At 43.0% G+C, this 18,980-nt stretch overlaps 1 protein-coding gene across 1 annotated transcript; it reads right to left on the minus strand.

The window, feature by feature from the left end:
• Nucleotides 1-932: 932 nt before the first annotated feature.
• Pcif1 (Phosphorylated CTD-interacting factor 1) lies at nt 933-18,688 on the minus strand. The gene is made up of 5 exons (XM_065227904.1): nt 18,220-18,688; nt 3,246-5,007; nt 2,768-3,174; nt 2,553-2,696; nt 933-2,483 (listed from the first exon to the last, which is right to left on the minus strand). Exons 2-5 carry the CDS (start codon nt 4,983-4,985, stop codon nt 2,222-2,224), a joined length of 2,553 nt encoding a protein of 850 aa, XP_065083976.1. The 5' UTR covers nt 4,986-5,007; nt 18,220-18,688; the 3' UTR covers nt 933-2,221.
• Nucleotides 18,689-18,980: the final 292 nt, after the last annotated feature.

Here is an 18,980-nt window from a genome sequence, read left to right on the forward strand (position 1 = left end):
TGCTCGGTAATGGCGGCCTGTTTGTATGAATAAATGTATCCTTCTCTGTGCTTTTTGACACTAACTGGAGGGCGAATGTTGTTCCATTTTCTTCTGTTTCTGGGAGAGGGAAAGGGAGGGTTCGAAATTCGAACATCCAGATAGTGTCAAAATGCACAGTGAAGGATACATTTATTCATACAAACAGGCCGCCATTACCGAGCATGGAAAGCTGGATAGATTCAAAAATATTTATCTTCGAATTAACCGAATAATATATTTGAATCAATACCAAAAATATATCCATTTGAATTTAAAAATCATTTCTCATTCATTTATGAATGATTTTCGTCTAACATGAGGTAGCTCTTATATGTACCTAACCAGTCAATTTAAGCGTTAAAAGACAAGTGGTCACCACACTGGCTTCGTAATCCCAACGTCCATGGTTCGGTGCCAGTCAGCTCCGTTTTATTTATTTTCTGTCGTATTTGTTATTCATCAGGCAATTGTGAAATGCATACTGATTTCTTGTGGCTTAAATTCATAAGTGGATCTTATTGAATTCTTACGTCCATTTACCTCAGTGTAGAACTATTTTTTTCATTCGCGTTGTTTTCAAAGAGCAAAATGTCATGATTATACTGAGGTTTGTAAATAATGCAAATATTTACACGTCGTGCATTGAAGAATAATGGTCAGGTGTTTCGTTTACGCTAAAACATAATTTATTGTAGAAAATATCAGACCGCATGAATTTTAACCTGCCCATAATTTGTTCTACTCATATATCTTGAATGTGGCTCTGCAGTTGGGAATTGTCATCAGTGGATAAACTGTATGAAATTGTAGCACTCATAAATGGGTACTACTATCAAGTTAGACCCCACAAACACTGGGTAGTCAGGATGCGTCAGGACACAAGGAATACACAAAACCAAGTTTTCCGATATTTCTCAATATATTTTCTTAACGTTCGAATAATGTCCACATTATTATGGTTTATAGATTTGTACATCAACTAATGTCTTAACAGGATACGATTACTACATCGAAAAACCATTAGAAAATAGTTCCTGAAATCGAGAACAAAGGTTTACATCAATCTTTTCCTGAATGCCTAGCTTTTAGAAGGTTATTTTTTTTTCATTTTTCACTTGGTCGCGCGCTGCTTAGTGTGCTTCTCGTTCCGTTCACATTTTAATTTCGTAATCAACTCCTACTGCAATTTTCGCCATCACTAGAGAAAAAATTACTTCCGCGTGTCAGCGAGTTTATATTTTAATATAAAATAAAGAGCTCAAAATAATAATATTAAAAAATCTCCACAATGTTTTGAAAACAAATAACAAATTGCCACATCTATAATAGGACTTTTGCGAACTACTACTACACACCACATCCACGCGACTGACTTCATTCAACTTTGATTTTTCGTATTTATTCTGCACCTCTCTCTTCCTCTCGTCTCAACTTCTCGTACGCAAATCATTTTAAGATAGGGATTATCCCAATTGTTTCTAGTTTTGAATTTATACAGAATTTCTTAATGGTTATAAACTTATATGATACAATTTGATAGAAGAGAGTTGTCTAATGTGCCCTCTTCCAGGGTATGCACATCATTTCGACTTTTAAAAAGAATCAACAACGAAGAGCACGATAATTAGTTTCTTCTGTGTGGGAATAGCCTAGCAGTGTATACGACGCACAATAGCGATTGATTATCCACTAGCTGCTGGGTGCTACTAACTAGTGTTTGATTTTGCTATTTTACACTCGATTAAAATATGCTTGCTGAATATTTCTTGTCTGACTGAATTGGTTGGATTTAAAATTCCTTGGTGCAGCCTCTGTCGTCCTATTATTCTTCTATAAATATGTTCCGGGTGCAGAGTAAAACTGGGTGAAACTGACTGGCTGTTATTGATAGTTTGCCTAGGTGCTTTGTTTAATTTCAAATGTACTACTATTTTTGTTCTGTTTGCTAGTTTTATCGGCGTAAAGGACATGATTTCCGATTTTAAGGTGATACGGTCAGAGCAAAGGCTTCCATGCCAATTCGCATTTTCTGAAGCATAATTATCAGCTACCAGAAAACATACAATGATAAAACTGCTTCCCCACGTTTACTTGATGCTTGAAATCGCAATAGTGTCCGAGATTTACTCCCTAGAAAATTTGAAGTGGCAGCTCAGTCAGCCATTCTGCCAGTGATTTGCGGACGCTGTATCGTATCACCTTAAACCGGTGGGGTTTGTTGGGGGGTCTTGGGGGTGGTGGAACCGGGTTCGCTGTTAGTGGGCGCCTCGGGTGGACTGCTAGCCGTTGCCGTTCCGGTGCTTACAGGTACCACTTTGTCTCGTTCCCGTTCCCGTCCGGGACGGAACGCTTCTAGGAGCGCATCGACCCGTGCCTCGGTGGGACCCCACCGCTGAAAGCCGGCATTGTTCTGCAACCAGACTACCATCGTGCCGTGGATGCTCTTGAAGTTAACATCCGATCTGAGAAATAGTTCAAAATTGTATGGGGTAAGTACGTGAACTACTCACAAGAAACCGAAAACGACTTACCTCGCAATGCAGTGCTGCAAACCGTGTCGATATTCGTGCTCCATTCCCATCACCACCACCTGCTTCCGTTTGAAGTGACTGTCTTCGATTTTCGACAGACACTGAAGACCCGGTTCCTTCCATTCTTGGAGGAACACGATAAAACTGCAAAAAAAAAAAAACAACAACGAATAAATGCTGCAATCAGTTTTGTTAAGCCCAGCCAAGAATCTCACCTCAACGGATCCGTCGAATCCGTCAGCAATCGGTCAATGTGCTGCAGTGTGGCATCGATCAGTTCCTCGCAGTACGGTGGATTCACCTGGAACGATCCGGACACGGGCTTAAACTTTAGAAACGATCCTCGCGAACCAAAGTACGAATCGGTATCGCCAAAGGCGGAGCAGTACTGCCGGAAGTAGCAATTCAGTGGACTGGCGAAACACTCGAACGTCACACCGAAGTGCTGATGGAGACACTCGAAGACCACCGCCGGGAGGGCCGCTTGCGTGAGCTCCGGCTCCTGTTGGGTCGGACTCACGTTGCATAGAAACGTCGAGTAGCGCTTCAGCATGCAGTAGATCCGCCCGATGAAAAAATCAAACTTTTTGTCGTCGAAACAGTTGTACCGGTAGAGTTGCTCCTGCATAGATTCAAGAGTACGATTGTTAGCCACTAGCCATGATCACCAAAACAAATTGACGAAATACTCACCAGCTTCTGCAGATGAGAGCTATTGATCGTGTGCGTGTCGGACCCGGGAATGGAGGCATGCGTGTACTTGATGGTCATGTGATCCCGATCGGTGTTGTAGTCGATCTGGGGCATCCGAGGTGACGGGATGGCAAACTGGACAGGATAGCACCACACTTTTCGCATCAGCGGAGGTTGCAGCTGTTGCGTCAGTTCCTGGATGCCGCTTTCTTTCAGTATCTGACTGTGCCGGTCCCGTATCGTCTTCACGTGCTGCTTCGACAGACTGTAGATCTTTGTGCACAGCGTTTCCACACTGTTCCGGACCGTTTCGATGATGTGCGGTTCGCACTGTCGCCGCAGGTGTTGCAATCGATCTTGAAAGTCCTCATAACTTGCTCCCACCGTTTTCCTCAACCATTCGTACGTTTCCTCCGCATTCCACTTGACCACCTTCTTGCTTTCAACCGAGGCGGAAGTCCGCTCGACAATCTTCTTCGCCGCATCGCAGTACCGGGACAGTTGTTTCCGTGCATCGCCGGTAAACTTTGGCTTGACAATCTTGATCGGAATGTCCCGTATTATTTCTCTGTACATTTGCTGTGAGATCTCCGGTTGAGAGTCGCTCGGAAGCATCGGATCGCATCCTCGGTCGATGATGTTGCGCTCCATGAGCCAGCGATTAAACGACCCGCATGGAGGATTGATGGCTTCCCGTTTGGTGCACAGGTCTTCGTAGGTTTTGTATAGTCGTACGGTGAAAAGTCCTCGCATGGCTTCCACTTCCGGGTACGGATGGGGGTACAATGTTGGAATGCGGTCATACATTACCACGTTGGTTGGGATCTCCAGGTCCCATGGACCGGGCAGAATGTATTTTTTCAGCGGAGGAGGTGCACCCGTTCCCTGCTGGTGGTGATTTTGGGTGTCCTCCGAGGCTCTCCGCTTGAGGGCATTGTTGTTCTGCTGCGGAGCGGGTCCATTCTGTCCGGTGTGACAGATACCGAGCGGGTCGGTAAGCGGATCAAATTGTTGGTTACTCCGATTGAGCATCGGCGTTTCCCAGAGAGATTCACCGGTAAGTTTGTTCCAGAAGTAGGGTCGTCCCTCTCGTTTGGACCAAAACTTGCGCCACCCCTGGTTGATCAGCTCCGGGTGGAGTTCTTCGGAGTAGCTGGGTCCGGGGGTTTGGTTGGGACCGGGTGCCGTTTGCGGGGTATGTGACATATCGGGAGGAGTCGTTTTCGTAGGAGTCATCGGTGGTGCCGCAGTCGTCGTTGGACTCGTGGCCTGATGCAGAGGCGTTTGGTGAGGATGGGGCGGTTGAGTCAGGGGATGCTGCAGTGGGGGAGGCCCCTGCTGAGGATGATTTGGGTGCATTTGAGGATGCGGGAGGGGATGCGGGTGAGCGTTGGGATGAGGGTGGGGGTGAGGGTGAGGGTGTGGGTGGTGTTGCGGCTGGTGGTGCTGCTGTTGCTGCTGCTGTGGCGGATGCAATTGTTGTTGGGGTTGCGGCTGTTGGTGCTGCAGGTGAGGTTGCGTCGGAACATGGTGCTGATGTTGAAGTTGCTGCTGCTGCTGCTGTTGTTGTTGTTGTTGTTGCTGCTGCTGGTGTTGTTGCTGCTGCTGTTGTTGTTGCTGTTGCAAATGTTGCTGCTGCTGCTGATGATGTTGTTCAGCAAGAGCTGGGTTGGTCAACTGTTCCCAGGCGGAGGGTCCCGGGAGGACCGTTTCCTTATTGTTGGTACTGATGTCGTTCATGATTCATTCATTGGGAGGTGATCTAGAAAGAGTAGAAGATTGTGGTTTAGCACCGTCAAATGGAAAAAAAAAAACACTTTTTACAAATTACCCTGAAATTTTCTAGACTAACATTTCAAAGGGGCGGAAGAGCCAAAATGCAAACAAACCATATTTTGCCACATATCAAGCTGAACATTGCTTTAGGTCCTAAAGTAACATTGACAGCTCTTCGTCGACTTTCTCTTTGCATCCTCACGGCAATGTTAAGTTAAGACATTCCCAGTAATTTTCAGCACACATATCGATGAAAGATGCTATTACAGGTATACCTCGATATAGACGCGATGATCGATTCTCTCTTTTGTTAATAACTCGCTTGGATTAACGTTTCTCGGTGCTTAGCTGGTGCTTTTGAAAACCAATACAACCTGTTACAGCACTGCATTGAACTAATCTATACAGAGCTGGGAAAAGGGCCTATCTGCTTTGATCGATTCTCTTCATGAACTTTCTCTTTTGATAACCACGGCTATGCAAACAGTTTTCTGTAGCAATGCAAAGAGAAAAAACGATGAAGAGAATGGATCATCGCGTATACGCCCTTATGCATGCTCACTGTCGAACTGTCACTTTTGACTTCCATCCATCGGAAAGTCGAGACAAACCTCCATCTATTGGTAATGTTGATGTATATCAGGCATAACATTTGATAACGGCACAAAAGCATTTGTAAACAAACTTTCTAAGGTCCTTTACACACGAACCAAAGTGCGCCCACGCAAACCAATACCACTTTCGGAAAGGTGATAGTTGCCCCTATCCGATGATGTTGTTGGTTTGCGTGGGCGTACTTTGGTTCGCGTGTAAAGGGCTTTAGAAAGTATGTTTACAAATGCTTTTGTGCCTTTATGCCTGATATGATTGTATTCGACTGTTGCATAAGGGCGTAAACACGATGATCGATTTTTTTTTTTTCCTTTGGTTTGTTTTTTCCGTCGATCTTGTTTTCCGTGCTGAGCACCAATGCTACCGACGTGCCAGGAAGGCAGCTCTCACACCTGGACCCTACCTATCGACCCATCAACTCATGAACCGGGGACCAACGGCTTTACTTCCCATCCGAAGGAAGGCGTGATCAGAGATGTTATGCCTCAGAACATACCGGCGGCGCCGACTGGTATTGAACCCAGGCCTGCTGGGGTGAGAGGTAATCACGCTTACCACTACACCACCGGCGCCGTTGGTGATCGATTCTCTTCGTCCATTTTCTCTTTTGTTAATAACTCGCTAGATTTAACGTTTCTCGGTGCGTTTGCTGTTGCTTTTGACAGCCAATACAACCTGGTCACAACTCTGCATTGAACAAATTCTAGAAAATTGTTTCGCTTAACTGTAGCAATGCAAAGAGAAAATTGATGAAGAGAATCATGTAAACGCCCTTATGCATGCTCACTATCGAATTGTAGTTTTTCGCGCAACACGAGAAAGGGTCCTATCATTGTTGATCGATTTTCTCTTTCTTGAATAACCCGACTGCAAATGAATTTCCCATTCAGTGTCTTTGTTCAGGCGCAAGCTAACATCATCTTCTGTCGAACTGTGCTGCGAGCTTAGCGAGAAATTCGTTTATGTTGCCGTTTAACAGAAAGTCGATGAAGAGAATCGATCAACGAGTTCAAATGTTACGCGAGAAATACGCACAATCGTCGCCTACCTCGCAAAACTGGTTCCAAACGACAACAAAGGCATAAGCAACGATGGATTGTTGATGTTTGCCGGCTCCGGTGGTGTAGTGGTATGCGTGACTGTTTTCTCATCCAAATGGGTCTGGGTTAAATTCCAGCCGAGGTCGGTCTGAGGCATACAAATCTCTGGTCACGTCTTCCTTCGGAATGGAAGTAAAGCCGTTGGTTCGCCATGTGTGTTGGAATGGGTGCGATATTTTCTAACCAGGTGTGGAAGCTGCCTTCCTGCACATTCGATTGCCGTCCATTGATGGTTTAGGGAGGTATCGAGTAACAGAACAACAGAAAAATTCAAATTCTTAAGTTCCTTAACATAGCCCAATAATTTGACTGCCTATCTAAATGATTTTGAGATGAAATTGGAATTTATATTGAGTCTTAATTTGTGGATTAGTCAAGTCGGATATTTGTTTTTTGATTTCTTGACTAAAAAATCACAATCTTTACAATAGATCACAACTAAGCTTTACTTTGAATCTCAAATCAAATGAGGGGGAAAATATTACAATTAGGGAGGTGACAATGGTTCTGAGACACTACCCCGAATGTCACTACCCCGAACGCCGTTACCCCGAACGGTACACTACCCCGAACGCCGTTACCCCGAATAGTACACAACCCCGAATGCCCATTACCCCGAATGACCATTACCCCGAATCCATTTCCAAAAGCTGTAAGCTGTATTTTTGTTTATTATAGTCACTCCTGGAATCTTCCTTCGCATATTATAAAAAGAAGAGAAAAACTTCTTAATGGGTCAAGGGGTTTTAGGAGACCTTAATGGATCAAAGGGTTTTCCCTTGTTTGAAAATATAAGAAAAGGAAATAATTAATTCTTTGGATATACGATAAAGAAGGGAATATTTCCTTCTTTGCATATGTATAAAAGAGAACATCATTAATTCGTTAAATATATGATAAAGAAGGGAATATTCCCTTCTTTGGAAATATAACAAAAGGAAATAATAAATTCTTTGGATATACGATAAAGAAGGAAATATTCCCTTCTTTGAATATATAACAATATAAAATGACAAAAAAAAGTGATAAATTACTAATTTCATCATCTTTTCTGGGGAATGTTATAGAATCGGTGTAACTGATATTATTAGCAGTAAAAACAAGCAGATTTTTTTTCCAAAGGCATTATAATCCTTCACACAGCGATCTGGGTGTATGAGATTCACATGTTCTGCATTGAAGTTTCCCTCTTTAGTGACACTTCAACAAATGGATTGAAAATATAATAATATTCCTTCATAATCGAATATTCCCATTTTCCTTCTGAAAGAACTGCTCATATTCAAAAAAAGGAGAAATATCCAAGAAAGATTTCTTTTCCCTTAATTTCTTCATGAGCTGTTCTTTCGTATTAAATTGAACCATAGTTCATGAAAAGAAGAAAAAATATCCATTTATTTTCTAAAATTACTTATTATTATTTTTAATCATGTTCTGGTCCAAATAAGTTTGAAAGAATAGCTCATGATCAAAAGAAGGAAAAAATTCCATTTACTGTTTATTAAATTACTTTTTCTCCTTCTACAATTACATTCCAGTGTTTAAAAGTATGGAAACCTCAAAACTCCAAAGAACTGCTCATGTCTAAAAAAAGGAAGAATTCCAAGAAACAAATCAAATAATGATGAATAATAAATGAACTGAAAACAAGCATACTGGTTTTGGATTATTATTCTATATATAAAAATGAAAATGCTTTAAACGGCTCAATACATTAATATAGGGAAAAGAGGGGCATAGTGAGCATCCTGTGCTTTGGGAATGGGTTTCTAGCTACTCGAAGCAAATTAATTGGTAGTTGGGTTAATCTCATATTAAATCTTCCATTTGCATGGTTTGAAATTTAAGGTGGGTTGCAATCTGCTCACGATGCTCAATATATAGTAAGAAAATTGCCAAGGTTGAAAAATTCCTAACTTTTTTTTTTCGTGGATATGGCATTCGGGGAAATGTAGCACAATCCTTATCCTTTTAATCGCATGCTGTTCTTCCGTTTGTCTTAATTTCGGGGTTATGGTCATTCGGGGTAGTAGGGTATTCGGGGTAATGGCCATTCGGGGTAGTAGGACATTCGGGGTAGTAGCTTTCGGGGTAACGGCGTTCGGGGTAGTGACATTCGGGGTAGTGTCACAGAATCGGTGACAATACATAGAAAAATAATCAAAACACATCGAGTAAAGGAGGTATCTAGTTATGGAGAGTGCAAATTTGAAAGGACCTGAATGTCATCGAGTTTCGAAAAATATCGAGTAAGGGAGTGTTGACTGTATCATATTGGTTTCAACACAAATCATGCTGAACATTGCATTAGGTCCTAAGTAACATTGACAGATTCTCTTCGTCGACATTCCCTTTGTATCCCCAGGTATCTTCAGCACACAGATCGATAAAAGAAGCTTTTATCTAGCATCTTATACGGCAAACGCAACGAAAGAGAAAGTCGACGAAGAGAATCGAATAATGTTACCTAGGACCTAATGCAATGTTCAGCTTGAAATAGTTGGAGATGTCTTGTTCACAGAAAAAAAAGTTGTTGAATATTACATCCAAACAGCTGCACAAAGGTCATTCCACCGGTTGTGTAATATTACGTTGTACGATGTACATCGATTTTGCGAACAAAATTACATCCATTGATGTAATATTGTATCTGCTTTTTGCTATTACATCATTATTTCATACATCAGCTTGAATAACGTTTTTTTTTGTAAAAGTATTGTTTATTTCTGTGTTAAAACATTAATTTACACGTATTATTGTTCACAATCGATGTAAAAACTTAGGGCACTAACATCTATTCTATCGTTAACAGAATTAACATAGTCGATGTACGATACAAAGATTTTCAAAATTTCGTTTCGTTTTCTTAGCCCTACACACTTAGATTTTTTTGCCGAGATGGGCACCACCGAGCAGCTCGGCATTTTATTTTACTGGAAATTCAGCAAAAAATATGTTTGTTAGCTGAGATCTCGGCAAAATTCCCGTTTGTTAGCTGAATCTCGGCAAGTTTTTCACTGAGATCCAGCAAAATAAAATGCCGAGCTGCTCGGTGGTGCCCATCTCGGCGAAAAAATCTAAGTGTGTATGTTCAGAAGTTCTGGTCGAAGAAGATCCTCGATGGACAGCCTTTGCCAGCCGCCGAGTATCGTCGTAGTCCTCTGCTGTATGGAAGCCCATGCGTGCGCCACGCGGGGGCAGGCGCCAAACTTGTGCTGAAATGTTTCAACCGTAGCGTTGCAACCCTAATAAAAATTGTATGGTTAATTTGCTTAACGACGTGTTCTGGGTATCATCCAAACCATTTGTGGAATAGTTCAATGATTTGGGTGATCGTTCGTTTATGGTTATTTTTTATTAGGGAGTGCAAGCATCTCTCGCCGGCTGCCCGTTGGATGATCTTCATCAACCTTCTATGCTCTGTCTTCTCGTTGATCAGCATATACAAGCTGCTCCGATGGCTTGATGACATTTGTTTCGACCCGATATTCGTCCAAATACGTCTCCAGTTTGATCCAGGATATTTTCTCTCGACCCGTGGGGTATCTGTCCGCTCCAGAAGAACACGATGAATTTGGTCGCTGGAGGGGTGTGCTCGGATAAGTGGGGGGAGAAGTGGAATTTGTTGGGCTAATAGTTTAAGGCAAGGAAGATCTGCGGGAGGAGGAATTGCTTGGTTCAGAAGGGACTGATAATAGGGAAGGGAGCCACTATCCTGTAAGTGACGGTTCACCAGAAGCGCTTTGCATTTGAGTGCCGGTAGCTGCAACTTTAGTCCGCCAGATGCTTTGTCTCGTGCCAATTGTTCCATAGGAACCCGCGCCGGTTGGCCGCGCCACAAGAAGGAACCCATGGTTGCTGTGATTTTCGCTGTGTGGACACAATATGGTGGAAGGATTGATGCCACGTACCAAATCCTTGCCGTGATATAGGTATTTAGCTAAATAACCTTCTGTTGGAGGTTAAGTCCCCTCATCGAGTGCAGCCACAAATGTTGAGCAAATTTGGTAACTTGAGCATCCCAATTAATCTTAGTCATTGCGCGGATTGAGTTAGTGAAATAAATGCCAAGAATCTTCACCATTTCTACTGTTTGCAACCATGGCACATTCAGTGGATCTCCATCAATGAGCCCGACGTTGATTGCAACAGTTTTCAACCTATTGAGCTTTGCGCCGGAGGCACGTTCAAAACGTCCGAACAGGTCATTGATGCGCTCAATCACGCGTGTATTGGTAACTATAACAGACACATCATCTGCGTAAGCCACCACGAGATCGGGGCCGACGAGTCGCTCCAGTTGTTGCAGAAACGGATGGAGGTAGATGACGAACAGTATCATAGACAAAGGGTCCCCCTGGCGAACCGAACGTTCGATGGCGAAGCACTGCGAGAGATGCCCGTTGACCAGCAGGCGAGACGAAGATTGTCCGGCAATACGAGCCAGTAAACCGACGAAGGCTGGGTTTATCCCCAACTGCCGCATCGTTCCATAGAGAAATGAGTGGGACACTCGACCGAAAGCGTGATCGAGATCGTAGCTTATTAGTTTCCCTCTCCGCTTTCTCGCTATCAGCTCTGCAATGCGATCCTTCAGAGAAAGAGTTGCTTGAAAAATTGAGTGCCCTTCGTTAGAGCACTTCTGCGCATCGCTCAAAACCGGGTACGACCTCAACACAATCTCCAAACGAGATTTGAGTATACGGCTGAGGATTTTGTAGTCTGCGTTTAGAAGGCTGATCGGTCGGTATCCTCGTGCCGTGTTTACAGTTCCTCTCTTTCGTACAAGCACGATCACTCCGTTGACGAACTCAGCGGGGAGCTCCGTGGTCATAGCTTCGTTTAAAACGAGATTTAACTCTCGGTGGATGACATCGAACGTACGTTGGTAAAATTCGACGGGAAGCCCGTCGCTGTTGGGTTACATACTGCCATCTAATCTGGAACTCTTCGATGTTCTCTGCAGTGAGAATATGGGGACGAAGGGACCAGTAACCGCGGCCAGGTTCGCGCCCGAGGCTAGGGAGGCATATTCTTGCGGTAAGCGCTTTGTGGTTCGTAAAAGAGCATACATGCGTGTCTGCACTCCGGAGATACGTGCATAGACCATTGCTGACGAATATGCGGTCGAGCCTGGAGACCGAGTTGTGCGTTACGTATGTGGAGGAGGGGGTCGTGGGGTACAACTTAACCCAAACATCGTTGAGTTGTAGCTGCTGTACCGTTGCCTGGAGAGCGGGACTGCTGTTGAAGCCCGACGAGTCACATGATCGTAGCACACAGTTAAAATCTCCGGCAAGTATTAGATGTTCGGTGTTATGCCGAAGATAAAAGGCGACGGTATTATTGAAAAAGCGTTCTCGCTCGGCACGCATTGCTGTGCCCGACGGTGCATATACGTTTGCCAATATGGTGTTTTCAACCCGCAGAGCAACGAGCCTGCCATCCAAGCTCTTTTCTATATGGGAAAACCGAATGTATTCTTTTAGCGTTATAGCAGTCCCCTTTCTCGAATGATCGACATTTGCGACAACGTTATAGCCAGGAATCGAGAGCTGCTCGTTCTCCACTTCTTGCAGAAACACGATGTCAAGCTCCATCGTTCTGATAAAAGTTCGGAAGGCGTTGAGTTTTGTTTCGTTGGTGATCGTGTTTATATTGATAGTAGCGATGTTGTAGCTGGCGATTGAATTCACGATTGGTTTTCCAGATCCCGCTCGTCATCGATACCATCTCGTCACTTTCTGGTTCTTGGGCGTCCTCTAGAGTTTGAGCTGTGCGTTGACATTGCCGAGTCGTCTTTCTCGTTGCCATCGGACTTTCCACCATCAGGGGGCTGTTGACCGGACGTGTTGGACAGCGACCTTTTCTCCGGCGGCGGTTTTGGACCCGATACGGGTATGATGGGGAGAGTGAGTGGAGGAAATTGTGTCTCTGACTGCGTGTTAATTGGTTTTTGTGTAACCGAAAACAACTGCTGTTTCGGCTTCTTCGACGGTGGGGGGTTTTGTCTGCAACGTTGGCTTTTGGTTCCGTGGCTTCGCATTTGGTTTGGTTGGTGTTGGTGCAGGCTGCTTTGTCGCATCGGCATACGACTTCTGCACTAGCAGCTTTTTGTTCTGCACGCAGGTGGCGCCGATGTGGATGAAATCCCGGCAGTGTCGGCAAGTTTGACGTTGACCAAAATAGGATAGCAACGTCGATTCCCCGTCGATAGTGACCCACGACTCGATGTTGTGTTTCACGATCATCTTGGCAATCCGAACACCAGTGGAAATGCCCGGAAAGTACAAATCACCTCCGCACATGTGTTCGCGAACTGAGATGACGTCACCGTACGCGGACTGGAATTTGATGATGGCTTCGTCCGATACGTCCTCAGACAGATCATACAGCTTCACCTCCACTGCCCCGTCTTCCATGGTTATTCGCAGGGGAACCATCTTCCCCTCACTCACTTGCACTTCGTGTTTTCCGTCGTGTTCTTCGCACACTTTTTGTGCCAGCTCCAGGTCGACGGCCTTCACGAAGGCACACCCGAGACTTCTGCTACACTGTATTCTCAGCACTTCACTTGGCTCGGAAGTTGAGCTTGGCTCGGAAGTTGAGCGCTCACTGACGTTGATCGATATTACATTTTTTTTTGCTGTGTTGGCTATAGTCGCTATATTCATAGTCTGGTGGATAGAATCTCGGGAACCAATTGAACTGTCAAATAGCGGAACCAATCGAGCAAATCACGACCAACAACAGAAAAGAGCACATCAGCTATTGCGAACAAACCTTCGGAAACCCTTTTCTCGTAACTCAAGGCTTGTCTACGCAAACTAACACCATCTTTGGGTTGGGGAAAGTTTCCCTTATCCGATAATGCTGGTAATTTGCGTTCGATTGGCGAAGAAAGAATAATCAACGTTTTGTTTATAAAAGTTGATAGTGCCTTTTCAATTGTTGGTCTAAAATATATTGAATTGTTTCCGCTTTTTGATAGATCGAAATTCTATCCGCCAGACTATGAATATAGCGACTATATTGTTGGCTGGTTCTACCAGGGGCGAGATGTGCTTTGAAATCTACCAACTGATCATCCATCCACGATATGTAAAAGGTAAGGTGCAGTGAATTAGCCGTCTCATTCATTTTCTCACTTTTTAAATGGTTATACGGGTGTAACATCCAACTCCGTTATACATTTAAACAGTCGAAGAACGAAAGAGACGACAAATTTACTGGGCCTCACCTGTTTACGCTTATTGATTTTCCAAATCTAGAGTAACATTAGAAAAGGGCCTATGTCCAACGCAAACAAACCAGAAAATGAATTTTAAATTTTTCCGCCACTATTCAATTCATATTTAAGAAAATTGAAATATTTTAGGCATTTATATTGTTCACAATAACAATAGTAACTGTATCTCAGTATACAACATCCAAAATATGCGAAAAGCTTTCAGAAATATATAAAAATCGATAACAATTTAATTTCATAAATTAATAAGCCTTTTTGTTAATCTTTCAATGGATAGGCCCTTTTTGTTAAGCCGTTATTCTTGTCATCAGATATGGTACGCCCTTTGCTAAGCCTTTTCGCAACGTCAAATAAATTCAAAACAAATCATCGGCCCTGCCTCAACCAGTAGGGCCTAGCTTTGGTTTGAAAATTTTCAATGATCGGCCCTTCTACGTCACTAGGCTTATCAATGAAATGAAATAAATGAATGGTTGGCCGTTTTAGCGTGCGGGCTATTAATGAATCGAAAAATTTCGTTGATCGGCCGTTTCGAAAATCGAGTTATTTTTAAAGATTTTTCTCGATTATGCGGAACTTTCCTTCACGATTAGTAGCTATCAAGCGGTGCTCAAGAATGATATCAAACCCCGATTTGTTTACGTTTTGGACATAGGCCCATTTCAAATGTTACTCTACAAATGTGAATTTGATTCCAAACATAAACATACCATCGTTGCTTATGGCTTGTTATTGTTTGGAACCAGTTATGCGAGGTAGGCGACGATTGTTCGTATTTTACAGTCACCTCCCTTGGGTTTTACACGTTAGAACAGGTAGCCCATTGGTAGGGTTACCATATCAAAAACTTGAAAAGGAGGACATTTCATTTGAGGTTTGGAGATTAAGGAGGACCTTCCTTTTCTAAACATTAAAGGAGGACTATGAGTTTTTATCAAACGTTTTAGTAATATGTGCGCTATCACAAAATTCATGATTTGCGAAGGTTCAATTGAGATTGTTCTTAATTTGTAGTCGTTATCAATTCAATTCATCTTCTCGTTATATGTACATCTGAAAAATGCATCAAACTAACCTTCATAATTCATTTTTGATACTTGGAAATGATCTAGTCTAGCTTATGCAAATGAAAACTGCAGCTTTACAGCCTTCCCAAGTAACAATTTTTGGTTTGATGAGGGTTCTGTAGACCATGCTTTAGACTTGTAGAATGCTTTAAAACTTTGATAAAACTTGCAATGTTATTTGGGTTAAAACCTTCCCAACTTTTATAATGCACAAAAATCAGGATATATTCAGGATCCGCTTCACTCGCAGTATGGCAGTGGCCAAATCAAGCGTAACTGGTTGGTTGGTTGTCTTTATTAATACCTAAAATTCCATATAACTAGAATGTCACTCTGTGTGGCTGTGTTTCATTTAGTGAATTTTATCTTAAATTTGATAGATAGATAATTTTCAAATAAACCTGATATTGTACCAGACTTATTTCTGGCATACCAGGACTCAATTTTGGCAAACACCTTCTTGAAAATCACACGATCAAGAATTTTTCTGAGAGTTTTTCGAACATTATAATTTATTTTCGAAATGTAGAATTTAAGTAAAAATTCAGAAAAATTGATGATTTTTCACTGATTTTTCGAAATTACCTCTTATGTTGATCGTCCTATTTTCGAGAAATTGTTTGTCAAAATTGATTCCTGGTTTGTCTGATATAAATCTGGTAGAATAGCAGTTTATTTGAAAATTTTCCATCTGTCAAATTTAAGTTAAAATTCACGAAAGGACAGCAACCTTGACCGTAGCCTAAATGCAGGGGGTTGACAGCTGTAGTATACTCCTAGTCCCACCAACGGATGACATTTGTGACATAATGAAACAAATATGTCACTATGTTACAGGAAAAAATGCAACGATTAAAAAGGAGGACATTTATGGGCAAAAGGAGGACGTTGAAAAATTATTGAAAAAAGACATGTCCTCGTTTAGGATACCATACGGTAACCCTACCCATTGGTGATGCTCTGGTGGGTTATTGAATCGTTAAGCCGAGTTGAGTTGTCAACGTGGGCAGGATACATATACATTTACCTCCTGAAGATATCGAGATAATTCAAGCCAAACAATGGATCAAGTCCTAAGTAACATTAACAGAATCTCTTCATCGATTTTCTCTGCATCCCCACGGCCATGTAAAGATATTTCCAGCTATTTGCATTACAGTTCGATGGGCGAAAGAAATTATTCAGCCATTTTCTTGTTTACGTTCGAACCATACAACAATTTTATATGATTCGAACGAAAACAAGCATATGGTGATTATTTAGCATCAGATATAACAAACACGACAAGAAACGGTTTTGTAGCCAAGATATTAACGAAAGAGAAAGTAGATGAATGATAGTTATGACCTTAAGCATTGTTCGGGTTGAATTCGTCGGGTGCCTATCAATGTTCTTTATATAAGGTCCGGACCAACAGGCTTATTGGTGTTAGTAAAATGTCAAAATGTGTAAATGTTTAGTGGTTTCGTAGGGGAAGTGGATGTAATGTCGGCCTAAATGCAATCGACTAAATTTTCAATAGCGACCAAAATATCCATTAGTACCGTCCCAATGATGCGTTCATCTAGATAAAATTGATAGCCGATTTTTTGCGATGGGCCCAATCTTAGATCCATAGGCTAACATTAGAGCAATTTCCACTACTTCATTGCAATGTTTATCTTTTTACACGAAACAGCTGTTGGCTCACGTAATATGGAATGTTTGGTAGAGTGACGTCGTCACTTGAGTGCTTAGCAATGGTAAAATAGGTTTGTTTATATTGACCTAGACCTTATATAAACATCATTGGACCCTGACTACCCTACCTTGAACGTACTGCGTTCCAGCGTCGATCGTTTTTGTTATAAACCTATCATGATGAAAATTTTCTTGTCGATCATTTTTTTAACATATCATAACTCTTCTGAGCAAGGCATAAACAAAAGTTCAACAAGGACCACTACCGTTGATTACCTTACATTTTTAAGGTTTCCCTATCCAAGCTTCCTATAAACATTCTTCCATTATTCGTTAGCCGATCATGCAAATCTCATACCAGTATCCTGCGAGGAATGACCGAACCGGTGCACCATCTAAAGTCGACTAAATTCTATCAACGTCCAATCAGTAATGCTGTTTCATCTAAATCTCACATTCAAAACAGAGCCACATCCAACACGACACAGAGCTCTTTATTCACGCTCTCCCATCAGTTGATACCACTCTGCATAGCAAGCAAAGAAAAAAAAAAACCCCACAACAAGAAGAAATCAGCCGATCAGGACCCGACCGATCACATGGCCGGACGCTTCCGGGAACCACTTCCGACAGGTTCCACAGCCCAATAGGTTTGTCCTCTTCGGCAGTCCGCGAGCGACTGATGATGGTCGACTTCTCTTTTCGATTTTCAAACCTCCGCTATTCAATTCAATGCACGGCAAGTAAGCATCACAACGAAAGACGCGAATAGTGGTGGTCCGGTTTGAGGGGGTTTGGAAGAGAATGGTGGGTGAGCTATGTGGAAAATAATGCTGCTTGCTACAAATACAGAACGTTCAGTCAGCACAGGCAGGAGGCCACCAACCACAGTGCCAGTCAACAAGTTTAGGAGGGACGGAATAGTGATGCCAGCTGCGGATCAACAATATTCCGCAGTCTGTTCCGGTATCAAGCTTTATGAGAATCCAATGCGATTTAAAGCAGTTCTGAAGCAAGTATTTTTTTTATGAAAGGCTTCTAGCTCTCGACAGTATAATATGTCTGTCCTTCAAAATACTTCCCGGAAACTCGCACGCAGATCCCGCTGAATCTGGCAACCGTGTGCAAATGAGCAGCAGTAGTTCCAATCGAATCCGAAAGCAAAACAGAGCGCCGCCGTTGCGCTGTCGTCTGTATTATAAAGATATCGCGATGAAGAGGAAAGCGAACAGAAACAATTTGGACGCTTTGCTGTACGGAACGCCCTGTACGTGGCAGCTTCGGGAAGGAATTTTAATGCTGATTTCGAAGTTTTCTTCCTCCCGTATTCGGAGTGTTTTCGTCGTCGGATTTGTCCGTTTCGGGTAAACTTCCACCGGATTCCGCTTTGGCCAATGCTTCCGAACTACTTCCAGCGTGAATTTTCGCCATCCAAAATATTTTCCCATTTTCATGAAAAGCCAATCCTGGCGAAAGTGAACGATACTCACTCGACAACAGTACAACGTAGAGAGCGGACGCGTTATTTTCCTCCTCTGCTGCGGCTTTGGGAAGCGCGAAAAAATTGTCTGCTATCAACAAATCGCGTCTTTCCCGCGATCAGTCGCGTTCAAATCCTTTTCGTCCGTATTTCCACCTTCTTCAGAGTACAAAATTCACAAAGATGCACCAATCACCAGCGGGCTCCAAAACATCCAGAAAATTTTTCACTCTTGCGCCCGCAGGAACGAAAAAAAAAACAGTTTGTTCCCAAACGGGCGACACTAGCGCGTTTCGATCACAGCTTTCCACCGTGATGCGGCCACTAATCCACCGTACTGCACCGTTCCGGAACGCCGCGACACTTTAACTCAAACTTGGCACTGAAATTTCCCGCTAATACATCGCGCAATGAGCACTTTTGGACGAAAAATTTTCCAGCGCAGAAAATCACTACGTTCCTCTACCGTTCGCCATTTGCATTTTCTGAATCGTCGTCGTCGTTCGCGTTTGTCGATTGAAAAACTGAAAACTCTCTCCTGCTCCGAAACGCAGCGATTCGGGAGAACTGCGAGAGGGAAATTTCGAATATCGACTTCGGTAAGAGAGTGACCGGGTGTGCGAGGGAAGTGGCAGATCCAGTTGGTGCACCATGGACAGACGGGCGAGCGGGACGGCCTGCGATGCAAGTAAACAAAACAGCGCAAACGAAGAGGAAGATGCGACTGCGTCATCTCACGATGGTGAGCAAATTTCCGATACTTTGCGGGAG

Source organism: Ochlerotatus camptorhynchus, unplaced genomic scaffold (genome assembly GCF_037179485.1).
Source record: "Ochlerotatus camptorhynchus isolate MF236.1 unplaced genomic scaffold, CSIRO-AGI_Acam_v1.1 ptg000277l, whole genome shotgun sequence".
Classification (NCBI taxonomy): Eukaryota; Metazoa; Arthropoda; class Insecta; order Diptera; family Culicidae; genus Ochlerotatus; species Ochlerotatus camptorhynchus.

Coding starts and splice junctions, on each gene's coding strand:
- Pcif1 (XM_065227904.1), bottom strand. CDS start 4,985: ATGAACGACATCAGTACCAACAATAAGGAAACGGTCCTCCCGGGACCC. Junction 3,175..3,245: donor GCTCTCATCTGCAGAAGCTG/GTGAGTATTTCG, acceptor GAATCTATGCAG/GAGCAACTCTACCGGTACAA. Junction 2,484..2,552: donor TTGCAGCACTGCATTGCGAG/GTAAGTCGTTTT, acceptor ACTATTTCTCAG/ATCGGATGTTAACTTCAAGA.